Source organism: Silurus meridionalis, chromosome 11 (genome assembly GCF_014805685.1).
Source record: "Silurus meridionalis isolate SWU-2019-XX chromosome 11, ASM1480568v1, whole genome shotgun sequence".
NCBI classification, from domain to species: domain Eukaryota; kingdom Metazoa; phylum Chordata; class Actinopteri; order Siluriformes; family Siluridae; genus Silurus; species Silurus meridionalis.
Window position 1 is genome coordinate 10,718,857 of NC_060894.1, and position 19,533 is coordinate 10,738,389.

Below are 19,533 nucleotides of genomic sequence, written 5' to 3' on the forward strand. Positions count from 1 at the left end.
GGTGATAAAAAATAAATAAGTTTCTTATTTATAAGATTTATAAGATTGTCCCTAATGAGCGAGCCGGTGGTGACTGTGGCAAGGAAAAACTCCCCAAGATGGCATAAGGAAGAAACCTTGAGAGGAACCAGACTCAAGATGGAACCAATCTGGGTGGCACCAAATGTTCATTTATTACAGATAAATGATGTTGTGGTGTGTAGTGATGGTGATCAGATGCAAACTGTAGTCCTGAGTCAGTGCAGCAGACTGTTGAAATTAACTACAGTCCAAATCCAAATCCTCAATGTTCCTGTTCTTACTCCGTAATTTCATGGATCCCCAGGGAGTTGATGTGAAACTGCCAATCAAAGAGAACACCAGAGGCCAGGATGAAGTGGGCAGATCCCAGGAGGGGAGAGGAGAGGGGCAGGAACAGTGGTCACTGAAACCTCAGGAGCATGTTTAATTTGACACACAGAGAGAGAGCGAGAGCGAGAGCGAGAGAGAGAGAGAGAGAGAGAGAGAAAGGGATGACAGGGAGAGAAGAATATGGATTATTAAGTATCCTTATTGTTGTATGAAAGTTAAGGACACTGTGCAGTTGGGGACTCCAGCAAAACTCACTATGGCAGCATAACTAAAAGGGAGAGCCAGAAGGTAACACAGTCAGAAGGGATCTCTGGGATAAGAGACGGCCCACCACATCACCGTCAACAAACCCAATTGAATGTGTGAGAGTGAGGGGATGACAGCATACAAATATTCCAGTTCACTGAAGTTCTATATCCATGATCCCTCCAGATCTGCTCCTTTACCTAAGAAAAATCTACTGATAAAATGCCTAACAAAATAAATATGTTTTCAGTCTCGACTTTAACACTGAGACTGTCATTGTCCTGAACACAAATTGGAATGCTATTCCATAAATGTGGGACTTTATAAGAGAACGATTTACCAGCTGCTGTAGTCTTCATTATTTCAGGTACCAACAAATAGCCTGCATTTTGTTTTTAAGTAGGCATGGGGGATCATATCTGTACAGAAGTTTACTCAGATACTGCGGCATGAGACCGTTAAGTGCTTTATACGTCAGTAGAAGTATTTTATAATCAATGCGGGATTTATTTGCGAGCCAGTGTAGACTGATTAAAACAGGGGTGATGTGGTCATATTTTCGAGATCTGCTAAGGACTCTTGCTGCTGCATTCTGTACTAACTGAAGCGTATTTATGCACTTAATTGAACACCCAGACAGTAAAGCGTTACAGTAGTCTAATCTAAATGTAACAAAAGCATGAACTAGTTTTTCTGCATCTTGTAACATAATGTTTCAAATTTTATTTCTAAGATGAAAAAAGGCGATCCTGGTAATATTATTCACGTGAGCCTCAAAGAAAAGACTAGGGTCAATAATTACACCAAGGTCTTTGACTGCTGTACACACTGAGACAGAAACACCATCCAGAGGTGCTACGCAATCGGAAGTTTACTTCTAGAAGCATGTAGTAAAAGTGCTTCCATCTTATCCGAGTTATCAAGCATCCTCTGTCTAATGTCCTTTACACAGTCCTCAACATATTTAAGCTGATCTCTCTCATCTGGCTTTGCTGGAATATACAACTGTGTATCATCAGCATAGCAAAGGAAGCGAATACCATGTTTATTTTTAATTTTACACAGGGGCAGCATATATAAAGAGAAAAGCAGTGAGCCTAAGACAGATCCTTGCAGAACACTAAACTTTACCTCATTGTGGAGAATTTACCTTTTACATCAACAAACTGATAGCAATCAGTCAAATAAGACCTGAGCCAGGAGAGAGCTGTTTCCTTTATTCCAACAACATTCTCTAGTGTAGCAAGGAGGATATTATGATCAACAGTGTCAAAAGCTGCACTAAGGTCGAGCAAGACAAATAAAGAGACAAACCCCTGATCAGAGGCCAATAACAGGTCATGTACCACCTTAACTAGCGCCGTCTCTGTGCTATGATGAGGCCTAAATCCTGATTGATTCATTTATTTTTTTTTATTTTTAAGTAGATGGGAGCATAACTGCTATGCTACAACCTTTTCTAAAATCTTAGAGATAAAGGGGAGGTTTGATATTGGCCTATGGTTGGACAGCTGACAAGGGTCAAGGTCAGGTTTCTTAATTAGGAGGTTAATAACTGCCAGTTTAAAGGATTTAGATACATAACCAGTGCTAATTGAAGATTTTATTTTTTTATAAAAATCATACAAGCTGATGATTTTGATGAGGAAATAAATTAAATTAAGAAATTCTCTTAAATACTTGTAAAACTTTGTTTTTGATTGTCTTTTATAATTACACTGCTATCTACAGGGTTATTTATAAAATAGTTTGGATTTTTATTAATTTTCTGGATTTTTTGCCAGTTTTTACACACACACACACACACACACACATACACACACACACACACACACACACACACACACACACACACACACACACAGAGTTACACACAAATACAGCCTTCAACATTCACATACAGCCACGCTCCATCTCTATCATTCTCTCTCACTATTTTTCTCTTATTGAATGCACTCTTTTGCATAGAGAACATAACAGGATGAAAGCCTGCTGCTTAAAATCAATATCCTTCTGCAGCTATTTGCTGAAAAGCTATTTTCATTCCCAGTCTAACACATTTTTACGGTTGTATTTCTGTTTGCATCTAGCCATAGCCATGATGTGTTGTTTTTTAAAATAATTACGATATATGAATCTGCTTAGTCCAACATTCTCTCATTAAATTTATGTACAGTGCATCCGGAAAATCTTCACAGCGCTTCACTTTTTCCACATTTGTTACAGCCTTATTCCAACATAAAATAATTCATTATTTTCCTTAAAATTCTACCAACAATACCCCATTATGACAACATGAAAGTAGTTTGTTTAAAATCTTTGCAAAATTATAAAAAAAAATATTAAATTACAAAAATCACATGTACATAAATATTCACATCCTTTGCCATGACACTTAAAATTGACCTCAGGTGCATCCAGTTTCCACTGATCATCCTTGAGAAGTTTTGACAACTTGAGTCCACCTGTGGTAAATTCAGTTAATTGGACATGATTTAGAAAGGCACACACCTGTCTATATAAGGTTCCAAAGTTAACAGTGCATGCTAGAGCACAAACCAAGCCATAAACTCCAAGGAATTGTCTGTAGACCTCCAAGACAGGATTGTATAGAGGCACAGATCTGGGGAAGGGTACAGAAACATTTCTGCACCATTGAAGGTCCCAATGAGCACAGTGATGGAAGTTTGGAACCATCAGGACTCTTTCAAAGTGGGCCGCCCAGCCAAACTGAGCAATCATGGAGAAGGGTCGTAGTCAGAGAGGTGACTAAAAACCAGATGTCCACTCTGAAAGAGCTCCAGCATTTCTCTGTGAGAGAGGAGAACCTTCCAGAAGAACAACCATCTCTGCAGCACACCACCAATCAGGCCTGTATGGGAGAGTGGCCAGATGGAAGCCACTCCTCAGTAAAAGGCACATGACAGCCCACCTGGAATTTGCCAAATAGCACATGAAGGACTCTCAGACCATGTGAAACGAAGATTGAACTCTTTGGCCTAAATGCCAAGCATCATGTCTGGAGGAAACCAGGCACCGCTCATCACCTGGCCAATACCAGCCCTACACTGAAGCATAACACAGTGAAGGTGGCAGCATAATGCTGTGTGGATGTTTTTCAAAGGCAGAAACTGAGAGACTAGTCAGCATAGAGAAAAAGATGAATGCAGCAATGTACAGAGACATCCTTGATGAAAACCTGCTCCAGAGCGCTCTGGACCTCAGACTGTGGCGACGATTACCCTAAGCACACAGCCCAGATCATAAAGGAGTGGCTACAAAACAACTCTGTGAATTGTTCCTGAGTGCCCAGACATGAACCCGACTGAATATCCCATCGCCTAATGGAGCTTGAGAGGTTCTGCAAAGAAGAATGGGAGAAACTGCCCAAAGCATCATACTAAAAAATACTTAGGGCTGTAATTGGTACCAAGGGTGCTTCAACAAAATATTAAGCAAAGGCTATGAATACCTAGTACACAGGTTTTTTTTTTCCAATCTGAGAGACCATTTTGAAGGGTCAGGAAACCTTTGCAGGTGTTTTGAGTTAATTAGCTGGCATGGCATGATGGCATGTTACCATATTCACATTCTTTGTGAAATGTGCGACAAAATCATCACAATTAAAAGAACCAAAGACTTAAACTAGTTCAGTCTAATTTAGTTTAATACACGAGTTTCACAATTTAAGTTGAATTACTGAAATAAATGAACTTTTCCACGACATTCTAATTTATTGAGATGCACCTGTAAATGTCTAATGGAGCTTTGTACACAGGGGAATTGTCATGCTAAAACAGGGTTGGGTTTTTTAGTTCAAGGAAAATTCAATGCTACTGTATCTAAAGACATCCTATACAATTGTGTGCCTCCTTTGTGGTAAAAAGTTCTGGGACGAATGGCTGGAAAATTCAGCTGTCCCAATACTTTTGTCCACTTAATCAGAATCAGAATCAGAATCAGAATCAGGTTTATTGGCCAAGTGTGTTGACACACACAAGGAATTTGGTTCCAGCTGTTTGTTACTCTCAAAAGTACAGACATAAGAAAAAACCTATACAAGACAAAACAGACACGACAAGTCAAAAACAGACTATACAAGACAGTACAGACAATACAGACAATATGAGACAGTATAGACAGTGTGGGTAATAAATAGGGATACAGACCAGTAATGTACATAAAGTGTGGGAGTGCATGGTAGTGCAAATGACAGTATTGTGTGCCAGGTATGATGAGAGAGTTTACTATACAACTTTGTACAGTTGTACTGTATATTGGACTTGAGCATGACTCAACAAACAAAAACAACAAAAAAAAAACCTAAACAAAAAACTCCATACAAAGATTTAGTAGGGTCCTGGGCCACCATTATAAATAGTTCTTTCTTTTGCTTTTTTTTTTTTTTAAGACCTGTCACTCTTTAAATTCAATATGTTTTCTTACTCCAACTCAGCAATGCTGAGGTGGCAGGAAAGATTTAAAATCTCTGCTAACATAGTTTATCTTGCCTCGAAATGTGCTGCATTTGGTATTCATTCAGCAGAAGGGCCAAACTCTTAGTGAATTATTTAAGTGTGATGAAACACATGCTTGTGCCAAATCGCTGATTTCTTTAATGCAGTGAGCCGTAGTCCATTGCTTTCTGAGCTGATGGAAAGCGCAGCACTCTTGGGTGCTTTTGGCATCAGTATTACTGATAGCTCATATTGGCATAACATATTGGCATATTAGCATTATATAATCGATTCAACCCTAAATTGTTGTTTTCATGGTTGTTCTTCAGTCTCAGGTGTACTCTGTTTCTTCTGACTCTAAATTAAAATGCAAGAATGAATACACGCATGGCATGAAGGCGGATACCCTTATAAAATGTGTGTTTCAGGGACTATGATCTCACGGGGAACCCCACAGTTCACTGTGGTCTTTTACTTTTACATGTAAGTTCTGATTTAAATATGAAGCTTTTTAGATAAATTACAATTACGTTTATTAGTGTAGTCACTAATTTGTGTTTATTTTCTAATATAGGACTGATTTGTTTAGTTAGAAAGTGCGTTTAGATTCAAACAATATTTGCTGTAGTGGATGAGATTGGTTAAACTTTTTGCATGACTTGAAGAACAAATCACCAATTATCATTTACATATAAATGACAGCTACCAACCAGGGAGAGTGAAGCTTTCGTTCTTTCTCTGTATACACACAGTGTTTTGTTTTACTTTCTTGTCATGTCTCCCCTCCATGCAATGTCTTTTTTTGGTTTTGTCACATGACCTTTTGCTGAACATTGTTTCTGTTTAAACTTTTTATTAGGCGATGAATTGATACCCTTAATTTTACCTGAAGTATATGCTCACTTGTGCTTTTTTCTACCATTACCAATTCTTTGTAATATTGCTTGCTACTTTCATCTAGAATTGTTTTTGTTCCACGATCTAGATTCAAGCCTGCTTTTTTGATATTCTGTTTGTAGATCACCTGACCTATTTTGCCCTGTCTCTGTTCCTGAACCTGTTTATCATTTTTTTTACTATTGCCATCATGTTTTAAAAAAAATGCCTTTATCTGCAACTGCATCTGTCCAGTACCTCTCATTTGCTTCCTTTGAGACCAGCCAGGTCAATCTGTTGACCCCATTTTTTCAAACTATTCAGCCACAGGGCAGTTAAACACACTGGGAGGAAAATGCTATTCACTCTTTTATACATACATGAACTCCGAGATGCCCACAATCAGTTAGTGTTTCTGATATTGACATGGGAGTTTGACAGCCCTCTCACAAAGAGACCACAGGCAATTTTGCACCATTGGCTGTGGCATTGTTGGGAGTTAATTTGAGAACTCCATACAATGCTACAAGCTTTTCAAAAAAATTTTTTATCCATGAACCATTAAGTCAAAGTTTTTGCTTTTTTTAGTAATCAACTGTCATGTGACTTTGTCACACAATAGGGATCATAGGAGTTGTAAATGTGGGAAGGTCATCATCATGCTGTATGTTTGGAAGGGGCAGTGTTTGACTCATTTTTCTTTATCTTGTGCCTGACCCATTCTAATGCTGTACTTTTGCTTGGAGCTTTTTGCACTCTGTGTGACTCATTCTCTGCTGCTTTGGACGGTCCCACGTGAATGCCGGATGAATTTCACTTACCAAAAAACAGACTCATGCAATCATTTTTTGAATGGATATCCTCCTTTTAATACTGTAGACTTGTACCTAAAATCCTCTTCTGTAATCTTAAAAATGTTGACAACATAATGAACATCTTTATAGTCTATGTTAACATAACAAGAGTATGGATTTATAAAAGGTTCCCTTTTAAATCTGGTTCCTCTCCAGGTTTCTTCCCCGTGTTGTCTCAGGGAGTTTTGCTGATTTCCACTCTTGCCTCTGGCTTGTTCATTTAAGATCTCTAACTCCAGATTTTTATTCAGGAAGTTGCATTGTGACAAATGTCTGTTCTTGAACGTGCATAAAATGGAATGGATTTTTACATAGCCAGAATTGCAAGAAAAATGCAACACTTGAAAATCTAAGACAATTTCAATCCAGGCAAACATTTCTTTTTTTTTTAGCTCATTAAAAAAGCACACAGGCTTGATTAATTACATTACACACATGAGCTTGCTTAATTCAATTGCACTGATTGTGATTGAGTGACACCACTATGAAAGGAGACGCATTGTGAATTTTTGTACCATTATTAGCCTGGTCTGTGTACTGGATACGGTGGATGTTTTGGTTGTGTTTGGTGAGTCACAATTTTTTATGAGATTCCAGTTGTTATATATGTGTATCAGATTTCATTTGAACACAAATTATAAACATGGCTGAAATATGTTATAACTGGTATATTCATAATACATCCTGTTTTCATCCACAAACTGTTACCAGAATGTTGGAGGCACACAGTTGTATAGGATATCTTTAGATATAGCTCAATTTTATTTCCCCTTCACTTGAATCAGCAGCAGAACCAAACCTGTTCCAGCATGACAATGCCACTGTGCACAAAGCAGTATGATTGACATGTATTAGAGTGGCCAGCCATAGTGCTGTGATCTGTAGCAGTGTAAACCCTGCATTGCACATACAGACATGGACAGTGTGAGAATATTTGTTTGAATGTTACACTTGTGCAATGTATTCATTTAGACGTTGTTGTTGACCTTACAAAAAAATACGCAAATAACATGAATTCGGGTTGAACAAAATACAGTGTGAAAGATTAGCTAATCAATACCAAGGTTAAGTAGTGTAATGTCAATGTTAAATGTCAAACAAGATAATCCAGGATTCCTTTTTTTTCCTGTGGTTTACGACCTAATGTTAACTATTTCAGATATGAAAAGACCTTTCACATCTGAATAATTTTTTTTCACCGAAAGCTCATAAAGGTCAATGCTGTTATTTGTGAAATGTGCTATTAAAATAAGTTTTATATAACCATAACATATGTATAGGTGGATTAATGATTTATACATTTTCACTATATGGACTAAAGTTTGTGGACACATGACCATAAGATTTGCTTTTTGAACATCCCATTCTGCATTTAGTTTTCATTTGCTGTTATCATTACCTCCACTTTTCTGGGAAGATGTTCCACTAGATTTTGGAGTGCGCTTGAAGAGATTTTGTTTTGTTTGCGCTTGTAGAGTTTTTGTTTTGTTTGTGCTCATTCAGCCACAGTGGCGTTAGTAAAGTCAGGTAGTGATGTAGGGTGAGGCCTGGGGTTCACTAATTCCAATTCATTCTAAAGGTGTTCACCTTAAGGTCAGAACTCAATAGCAGACCACTCAATATCCTTCACTCTAACTCATGTAAACCATATTTTCATGGAGTATATGTTCTTTGTGCACATCAGCACTGTCATGCTGGAACAGGTTTGGGTTTTCTAGTTCAAGTAAATGGGGAAATATTAATGCTACCACAAACAAAACCATCCTTTACAATTGTGTGGCTCAAGGAACCACATATGGATGGAAAAAAACTTTTTTTCCGTATAGTGTATAAAAATTGCAAAGCAAAGTTCAGAAGTTGCGCGTTGGTACGATGAACGGACACACGCTCACACACACACACACACACACACACACACACACACACACACACACACACACAATTAAATCTGTGTAAAAGTCGGGTGCCGTGCCGGAAGGAGTGTCAGTGAGTCGGTGGATTGCAGGTGGAAATGCGAGGAGCGCTGGACCTTAGTGGAGGCATCTGCAGTAGCAGTAACATCTTGTAATCTCAGCACCACCACCATCAGCAGCAGCAGCAGCAGCACTAGGAGCTGATATCAGCAGCCACTTCAATGCGCTCAGAGCGAGGCTCACAGCGCAATCAGCACGCGACGCCGTTCCGATACCGAGCGCGAAGTGAACGCGGACCGACGCGGAAATGGACCGAAGCTACGCGGTGGACACGGGCCACCGACCGGGACTCAAAAAATCGCGGATGTCGTGGCCGTCCTCGTTTCAGGGATTTCGACGGTAAGAAAACCGGTATTGTGCAGGTTTTTTTTTTATTTTTTTAGAGAGAACAAGGATTGGGTGTGTAGAGGCTGAGAGCGGGCTTTGTCAAGCGCACTTTGTCCAAGACAAAAAATACAAATAAAAAAAAGAGTTGTTTATTTATATATATTTTTTAAATGACCGAAGTATGAAAGCGTATTAGTTTCTGGTTTTACTTTTTCGTTATCATTTCTGTTGTATTAAGTGAATCATTGATGCTGGAAAAATCTGCCCATGGGTTCATGCTGAAACAACATGGATAACTAGAATCCTTACCCCAATGAATATAGATCACTAGCTCTGCCTTCCACACAATAACACAACTCAGAAAGTTGCTTCTAAATGACAAATAAAAGCACAATTTTACTCCTTTGTCCAGTCCATTTAGAGTTACTTTGTTGCCCAGGATTATTCTATAAACCCTGCAGGACTTCAGTACCCATCTGATTAATGGTGTTCAGGTAGGCAGGGTTATGAGCAGTTGGAAATGGGGTTTAATTGGACACTGCTGTCACATTTGCGACAGTTACAGGACATGAGGTTTGCACAGATCGCGGCCGGTGAGCAAAATTGGTTGAAGTAGATGCACACCTGAATTTAAAGGTGTAGAAAAAAGAGGTGTACGTGTGTACGCTATAGCGTGGTTTGTTTGGCGCATTTGCAATCAAGATGCTGATCGGATGAAATGTCCTCCTCCACCTCCTCCTCCTCCTCCTCACCTCCCTTGATGAATCTATTACAGTCAAGAAAATGATTTTTGAGAAGATAAAACAAAAAACAATTTGTACTACACAAAGTAGCACTGGATTAAACAAAAAATGTATACATTTAGGTAAAATGTCATAATAGCTCTCAAGTGTATGGAATCAATAGTATGAAAAACTACTGTGTTTATATTCCTTAATCCCAAAAGGTTTTGATGATTTTAACTGTAGTTAATGAGGATGCATAATTTATGGATTTAGAGCAGTCATTTTTATTTATTTTTTTACTTGACATAAATTTTCTGTTTGCTGATTGTAAATCAGGGTTGTTTTTCCACCTTGAGTCGTCCTCGCTGAGACTAAGCTTGCCACTTGGACACATAATTAATGCGCCAAGGTGTCTTTCTTTGCCTCATGCTCTGCCTTGATTCATTCGGTATTCTGGTGAAATTGTTTCTCCCAAGAATCTCGTATTTATCTTCAATAACGATTCCTTCGTAGATCAGCTCTCAAGTGCACTTGAGCTTGCCATTGTGCAGCATGTTCATTTGATGACACACCATGCCTAAGAGCCAAAATAGGTTGATTAGGATGTTCTCAAATTTGTTTCGGTTAGTAATGCTTTGTGTCACCTTTGGAGAACAATTCTCAGAAGCATTGGCAAACTCTGTGTGAATAATTGTTTGAAATGAGGCAGGGAGGCAGGGTCACTTTATGCTTTCCTGACACTATTCCCATCACATCTCATTTTCAAAAATAGCCGGTGGTCATTTTGCTGTTTTTTTCTTTTTTTAAAGTCATAGGGTCCATGCTCTTACTTTATCTGTCCTGATCAAATAGAGAACATTATCCATTTCGCAGCATTATGTTCAACTAGAAACCTCATGTTCATAGAGATTTTTAGTATAGCTTGTATTCACATGGTTGAGCCAGTATCATTGCACAGTGAGATATGTCAGTTCATGATAATTGGTTCAGTGTTTTTGCTGTGTTTGGTTTGGTGTTTTTTATTTAAACACTTTGATTGTCAGCAGCTTTTCAGTAAAGCTTTGACCATTGACACATTTAAAAAAATCGATTACTGATACGCTGTTTTTTTTGTTTTGTTTTTTTGAGCTTGAATTTCATAAAAAAGTAGACAAATAATCTGTAGAGTAAAGTAACCGATAATCCATCTTAATCTAATTATTTCCTTATTGAACAAAATGTGGCAATGATGATTCTGGCTAATGGGACCATGGTGGTGGACCAGCACCCACAGGGAAATAAGGTGAATGTTCAGCTCTGCTAGTATTGCTTTTTGGAACAGGATGAGCACAGATGGAGATGGAAGAGTTGTTACAGGAATGGGGCAGACACAGACTTGTATCTGGAATAGAAGGCAATGAAAGCAGGGTCGAGGTAACAGATTTGCTTTCTCCACACCCATCAGAGATATGGCAGAGACAGGTTAAGGTAGCACATCTGGCTAGGTTTTGTGAGCCAAAGATATACACTAAAGGGGCTTAAGAAAGTGGACATCTGATCATCATGCCCCATCCAAAGCTGGCATTTCAGTTCATCCTAACATTGCAGTCGAGCTCAGGCCATTGATTTATTTCACCCCATCTTAGTTAATCCATGGCTTTTTCCTTTCACCTTGTGCACAGCATCATAGTCATGTTTGGACCACATAGTTCTAGCAAAAGTAAATTGTAACGCTACAGCATTAAAATAAATTCTAGAGAATTGTGTGCTTCCGGTTTTTGGGCAGCAGTTTGGGAAAGAACCACATTTGGGTGTGATGGTCAAGTATCCACATACTTTTGCCTTTTATTTGGCCCCGTGTTTCATATAGCTTCATTTGGTCTGAGGACTGTACTAAATCAGGGCTAGAGGCACTGGATTAACTGAAATGGAAATTAAAACATCATATAGTGGTGCATGAGATTTATTGTTTGTTCTTTCTAACCTGTTAAAAACAATGAAAGGAAGATGCTGCACTCTACCTGCTATTTGATGTATGTATGTATGTATGTATGTATATATATATATATATATATATATATATATATATATATATATATATATATATATATAATCTTAAGTGCTGCATATGATGTTACACCACAAAATGTATTGTTGCAGATGATGTTCCACCAGCCCAAGTATTCATGTAGTACAGTATCTTTCTTTTAATCAGGTGTGACAGGCCTCAGGCAGGCAAAGGCCTGATTTTCATTTCTGCCAAGTGTAGTCCACTACACTAGATAAATCTACAGCAAAGAGCTCATGGCAAAATACAAGCAAAGTGCAAAAACATTGTACATGCAACAAAACACAGCATTTGGAAATCTTCTGCGTTTTTTTTGCAATTTTTGTAATTCTACTGTGGCGGTGACAATGGTAATTTACATGGATTTTAATTAATTGAATTGAACTCTAATTGAATTTCTGGTTGCAAGTACATGAAAGACAATGTCTGCTGACATATAAATATGAAGTAATACCTTGATTGCATTTCGTATTTCCACTTAGGCTGGTAAAAATGCTATACCAGTAATATTTTTCTTGTTATTCGTTATCTTTAATAAGATTTTGTAATGATTTGAGTTGAGTTTCTCACTTATTACATCAGCAGTGTTCTGGATTAGGTGTAATTTCCCTACAGAGTAAGAAATCAATAAGGCAATAAATATTTTTTGCAGTTCTGAATATGACGTTTTTGTTGCTAAACATTTGTCATGGTTTTATTTCTCATTGCTTGATGTTTGAAGTGCAATTGGGGGGGAGGGGCAGGCATTTTTTAATCCTATGTTGCTGAAATTGTTTCGAAATTGTTGGCTGTCACTGATGCAAAAATGTGAATTATTAACAATTGAGTGTAACCGCATCTCTCTGATCGTAATGCAGACAACATTTTTAAGTGTGTTTTTTTGGTGGGCACGCATCACATAATCTAAGACTAATAATAAACATTGCAATCGTGTTACTGGTGCAACAATGCACAATTATATGTTGCAGTTTTATTGGCCCCATTTATGGAAGTTTCAGATGTTTTGCCATTGATGCCACAGGAAAGTCTTCAGGAATGACCTGCTTTCTGATGTGACATGCTGGAGAGGAAATAAAGAGAGGCTAAATAGGGAATAATTGCTTATAGATGCTATAACACATTATATGATACAGTAACTATCTTCTTTCATGCTAACTAAAAAAATAAACCTGTTTAAAAAGTTCTTGAATTAATATAAAAGAAACTCATAATTGGCTGTTGTGTAAGAGAAAAGAAACAGCATGGGGTATACTTTAATAGGAAACTAATGAACTTTGGGGTTGTAACACACCACCCAATCATTGATTACTTCACGTAGTAGCACACCCTGTGGTGTTTTTTTATTCCTTTCACGGGGTTTAGTCAGTATTCCCCGGGAGTATAAGATTGTGTTAAAGTCAATGCAGAGGTGTAGCCGCAGGCATGCTACACTAGCTGGGTGACTGATGCCGCAAGACACACAATTAGAAATTCGAAAGAGCAGCAGTTGGAATAAAGGACAGCTCTGTGTATTAGGACGGTTTGTCTAGGTCAGAGTCAATCGCCTTGACGGTACTCGTAATGAAAAATCCAAGCGAACCTAAAGGAATAAAGGCATGTCTCTTTGCTTTTCATGCTGTGTGTGTATGTGTGTGCGTGAGACACGCGTGTTAAAACACCCAGGCGCTTTTGTCAAAGTGGAAGTCACTTGATGCTTCACAAGATTTGTGGCTGCTTCACTTTGAGTGCTACTCCCCACTGAAAGTGTTAATTGTAATCCCGAGCATGCTTGAACGAGACTCGCTCCGAATGCAAATCTTCAGCAGAGTGCTTTTATTCTTCAGTGAACTTAATCGAGACCTGGCTGCTTCAGGACCCTTTATTCAATTTAGCAATATGACTTTGTGTCTCTCTGTTAGAAGGGAAGCATCTGGGAAGAATGTGATGCGTGTTATATTTCAAAATTTATTTTCCAATTAGCATTTAAATGCGATGATCAGCCCCAAATGGATTGAGCATGGAACTCGTAATTGCAGTGTGCTTTAAGAAGCTCAAGATGACTAAATGATAATAATACTGAACAGCTGACTTAAAAGGTTTGTTTGTGTCACGTGACATGCTGAAAAATGTCACGTATTCACTCAGTAATGAAGTAACATTAGCAGTAGAATGTCTAATGGTCAGAAAAGCAGATACAAAACTCACAGGGAATGCTCTCATAATTTTAAATGACATTTCAGACACACTTAGGCAAATGTGTGGTTTAACTTATTTTGAACTTGTTTTCCATAAGCCACTGCACTTAATGTCACGTGACTGTTTGCCCCAATGTTGTTTTTTTAATGAACCAGTAAACAAATCAGAATCAAAAGTCATTTGGATCAATCAAAACCACTCCTACTCTAATTAAATTAGGTATATAAGGTATAACAGAATACAAATTTAGCAACTATATACAACACAAGCTACTAACTCTAGCTAATGTGTTTATACCTTATTTAAACTTGTCTCATGGAGTAAGTGCTGCTTATAGACCTCGGGCCTGTAGTGTAAATAATAAATGTGAACGGAGAGCACTGAATGTGGAATGAATAGGGAAGTAGCCTAGTACTATACTGAATAATTTAGCAGGATATTTAGACTTTATTTTTAAATTTTCCATAATTGCGTTCTTAATGCTTCGTTTAACACTGTTATTAACGTTTAACACTGTTATTAATGCTTGTTTATTATTTTTTTTTAAGAGATATCTTATTTGGTGCTAAGTTATTAAACAGATTTAGCCTCTGGCACTGACAGGTCCTCTAATCCCTACCCAAATCAATTCGAGATCTTTAATAGTTTATCATCTGTTATCGCAGCTTACACAACGCTTAGAACCCTGTATGTCACCTTTAGAAGATTTATTGTAAACCGTAAATCTGGAAACATTTAAAGATGTCTCTGAACGTTATTTGATAAGGAATTGTGTTTATTTATTTATTTTTACACACACTAAAGAAACGGGCTTGAAAGTTAATTGGAATTGCATTTAATCTGAATGCGAAAGGGGAGGAGGTAGTTATTGCTGCAGCCAAGATACACTGTATGGACAAAAGATTCATATGTGCATTTTTTAACATCCCATTTCACATTTAGTACCCATTTGCTGTTATTATATCTTCCACTCTTCTGAGAAGATGTTCCACTAGATATTGGAGAGTACTAACAGAGATTTGCACTAATTCAGCCCAATCAGCTAACTCAGGGCATTGGTTAAGTCAGTTACGATGTAGGGTGTGGAGGCCTGGGGTGCAGTCAGTGGTGTTTAGTAGGTTTGAGATCAGATCTTTATAGCAGGCCACTCAAGATCTTTTCCTCCAATGCATGTTAACCATATCTTTATGGCACTTATAGGGGCATTTTCGTACTTGAACAAGTTGAGTCTCCTAGTTGCGGTGCACAGAAATGTAATTATACCAAATCCAGTGTGCCTCCATCTTTGTGTTAACAGTTTGGGGAAGTTAAAAAACGGCTGGCAAATATGGCTGGCAAAGTCAGAGGTCTCTATATTTTAAATTAGTGTTTATTAGAGTTCTCAATGCAAATATCACTATCACTCTTGTTTTTTTCCTCTCAGGAAGAAATATGCTGTTACATGGAAGAACATTTTGTGTAGAGGTTATGTCATGCCCTTGTTCACTGCGTAGATTAATCTATTGGTAAACACACATTCAGACAGAATTTCGAGCTTCACATTATAGAGTATATTGTTCAAAAAGAAATGTGAGTCAATTTTAAACATTTCACTACTTTAAAATGTGGACAAATAGTTGAATCATTAAGTTGAGGTTTAACCATGCAAAGACTAAACAACTTATGAATTGGGTAACAATACACATTTCATAACATGGCAATGGAGGATGATATATCAGAAAGGAGATATATAAGATCGGTGATGGCTATCAGATAATGTGGGCAGCTGTCATTAACTAGATTTACACCCGATTAGAGATCACATGACGGCAGTAATTGTAGTCATTTATTGCGCAACGCTCAATTGTGCATATGGTGCTCCAGCGAGCGTGCGCACCGTATAAAATAAATAGGAAGCTGTTTTGGTGGGTTAAAACGATTCTTAGTGGCACCGCGCTAAGTATCAGTGACAAGAAAACAATTTAACTCTAAGCATTTCCTTTGTTTAGGAAATTCAACACAATTTTCACCTTCAGTGGTTTCAGGACAGTTGCTTAGTGTTCTATAGCAGTAGAATATTACACGCATTAAAAACTCATTCATGAAGGAATAAAAAATTTTAAACAAAAGAATTTAAAGCGTTTAAGCATTTCACCTTAAAATATATTTACATTTACGCCATTTGGCGGACGCCCTTATACAGAGCGACATTCAAAAGTGCTTTAAGTCTCTATCACTGAATAAATCAACACAGGTGCAGCATAGAATTCAATTAATAATCATCATCATCATAAGTATTATTATTATTATATTGAATTATATTGATTAATTTGCAATTGTCTACAATTATTTGCAATAAATTGCTATTAATTACTCAAATATATTATAATAATGTATACTTCTTTTTACTGGTGAGGGAAGACATGCAGGTAGTTGGGTTGAAAGACGCAGATACAGTGCCCTCCACAATTATTGGCACCCCTGTTTAAGATGTGGTCGTGGACTTTAAAAAATTCTCCTTTTTTTTAAAACAACATAGAACCCAAATGCAAAAAAAGAGAAAAATCCAACCTTTTATTTAAGTACATTACTTTGGTGGTAAAAAAATCACACATTTAGAAAAAAAAATAAATACTTGAAATCATGTGTGCCACAATTATTGCCACCCCTGATATTAATACTTTGTACAACCTCCTTTTGCCAACAAGACAGCACTTAATCTCCTCCTATAACATTTCACAAGATTGGAGAACACAGAGAGAGGGATTTTTGACCATTCTTCTTTGCACAATCTTTCTAGATCATCCAGTGTCCTGGGTCCTCTCTTATGCACTCTTCTCTTTAGCTCGCCCCACAGGTTTTCGATTGGGTTGAGGTCTGGGGACTGAGATAGCCATGGGAGGACCTTGAGTTTGTGACTGCTGAACCACTTTTGTGTAGATTTTGCCACATGTTTTGGATCATTATCCTGCTGAAAGACCCAATGACGACCCATCTTCAGCTTTCTGGCAGAGGCCATCAGGTTTTTATTTAAAATATCCTGGTACTTCAAAGCGTTCATAATGCCATGCACCCTAACAAGGTTCCCAGGGCCTTTGGAAGAGAAACAGGCCCACAGCATCACAGATCCTCCACCATACTTCACGGTGGGCATGAGGTGCTTTTCGGCATACTCATCTTTTGTTTTACGCCAGACCCACTTAGAGTGTTTGTTGCCAAAAAGCTCAATCTTAGTCTCATCTGACCAAAGCACACGATCCCAGTTGAAGTCCCAGTACCGCTTCCAGACGTTTACGTTTGTGAGTGTTAGTGAGAAAAGGCTTTTTCCTTGCATGCCTCCCAAACAGCTTGTTGGCATGTAGAGAGCGTCTGATGGTTGTTTTGGAGACTCTGTGACCCCAAGATGCCACTCTTTGATGCAATTCTGTGACGGTGAGCTTGGGAAATCTTTTTACTTCTCTTACCATCCTCCTCACTGTGCGTTGTGGCAAGATAAACTTGGGACCTCTTCCAGCCTTGTTTGTCACTGTTCCAGTTGTTTTAAACTTCTTTATGATTCCTCTGACTGTAGATACCGGCAAGTTAAGGCGAGTGGCTATTTTCTTGTAGCCATTGCCTGACTTATGAAGGTCGACACACATCTGCCTTACTTGAATGGTGTGTTCTCTTGTCTTTGCCATGTTGACAAATGGGTAAGAGAATTAGGCCTCTGTGTCACGTCATATTTATACCCCAGGGAAACAGGAAATCATGAATTACTAATTAAAAGTCCCTAGATACCCTGACCAACCTTAGCAACTACCTAAAAATATATAAAAAAAAAAAACAATGAAATTTTTCAGAGGAATTGTTAGGGGTGCCAATAATTGTGGGACACATGATTTCAAGTTTTTTTTTTTTTTCTAAATGTATGATTTTTTTTTACCACCAAAGTTATGTACTTAAATGAAAGGTTGGATTTTTCTCTTTTTTTGCATTTGGGTTCTATGTTGTTTTAAAAAAAAGGAGAATTTTTTGAAGTCCACGACCACATCTTAAACAGGGGTGCCAATAATTGTGGAGGGCACTGTATAGAGGACAGGGGGGGTATGGAGATGGATGATCTGCTGTGGGGACCTCTAATGGGAGAAGCCGAAAGAAGAAGAAGAAGAAGAAGAGGATAATTATTTTTCTTCTTCCTAAACCCTTTTGAACAAAAGACAAGTATCAAGTGCAGCTCTGTAAGAAAAACAAAGGTTACACTATCAGATTCAAAACGATTGACTCAAAATGATGAAACTATTATGCGGCCTCCCAGCATGAGCTTTATGAGATAATTAAGTTAATTGCAATTCTATGAAAAAGCAGCACATCACAAATGCATGCACGACTGTTTGAGATTCTGGTAGAGGTGTCTTATAGCAGCCCTACAAGGTAATGTGTAATTACAATAGTTTTTTTTTTTTTTTTTATATTAAAAATGTGTCAGTTTCATTCATTTGTAATAATCCCATTAGTTCTGTGACACATCGCAGGAAAGTCATGCTCCAGGACAGGTGTTGCGATATGAATCATCATATGAAACAAGGGGGGAAAAAGCGAACCAAAAAAGAGCTATAGTGTTTTGTATTATGATGAAACGGCTGGCTTTATCTTTGCATTATAATCACCATGCTTTATTCGTTTTCATCCCTGAAATTTAATGATGCCCCGGTGGAAAAGACAACCTTCAGGATGCTGTCTAAAAAATCCTTCTACAGCCTCACGTCCCCAAATTCTCACATAAATAGTTCCATCATTTCTTTGGCATTTGAACTTCTCCCAATGGAATGATGTCTTTTCCCTTGCAGTTACAGCATTTCACATGTTAGTGCATCTCGGTTATGGGATGCCCCAGTTTTTTGCCCGCCTGTGGCTAATTACACTTAATTGCCCTGAACGAGTAGAGAAACCTATTCATTTCATATTTAAATCTCGGTTTAATCAGAAAATTCTATCCTATTTTTGCATTTTTTATATCATCACATCTTGTGCAATAAATCTAGAGGAGTGTATATGGCATGAATAGGGAAATGTTTCGAACTGAATTAGCTCATAAATAGCTCGCCTTCGGAAATTGTTTGGGTGCTGATTATTTAGTTGCCATTTTCCCTCTGCAAAAGATGATTCTTGAACATCCTTCACCACCACTTTGCTTTTTTATTATTGATGGTTCTTGATGTAACATTAAATTAGCATAAGAACCCATTGAGTTGCTTTGGTTTAACTGATTTGTCAATCATAAGCATGCTTGGATTAGTGATGGGTTGTTTATGAACGCTTCGTGCTTGTTGAACGACTCGTTCCTTTTGAACACGTTTTTTTTCTTGACTCTGGACTGGACTGATTCGCTCAGTCTGTGCTGTTTTAGTTGCTTTTGTTCGAATGATTTCGAGCGCATGGTGAGCAGCTGCATCACTGCCTGGTTTGGGAATTGCGCCGTCTCGGATCACAAAACCTTACAGCGGATAGTGAGGACAGCTGAGAACATCATCAGGGCCTCTC

The 19,533-nt window shown here is 38.0% G+C and overlaps 1 protein-coding gene across 4 annotated transcripts in view; it reads left to right on the plus strand.

The window, feature by feature from the left end:
* The window catches only part of LOC124393419 (cAMP-specific 3',5'-cyclic phosphodiesterase 4D-like), a 190,981-nt gene that overhangs the window by 21,186 nt on the left and 150,262 nt on the right, over window positions 1-19,533 (plus strand). For 2 of the 4 annotated variants that reach the window (XM_046861240.1, XM_046861243.1), the window contains exon 1: window positions 8,800-9,096. The exons of the other annotated variants lie outside the window; for them this stretch is intronic. In XM_046861240.1, the coding sequence (XP_046717196.1) occupies window positions 9,005-9,096 (92 nt within the window). In that variant the 5' untranslated portion in view covers window positions 8,800-9,004. Of the gene's footprint in view, window positions 1-8,799; window positions 9,097-19,533 lie in introns of those variants that run through there. 4 annotated transcript variants of the gene reach the window in all.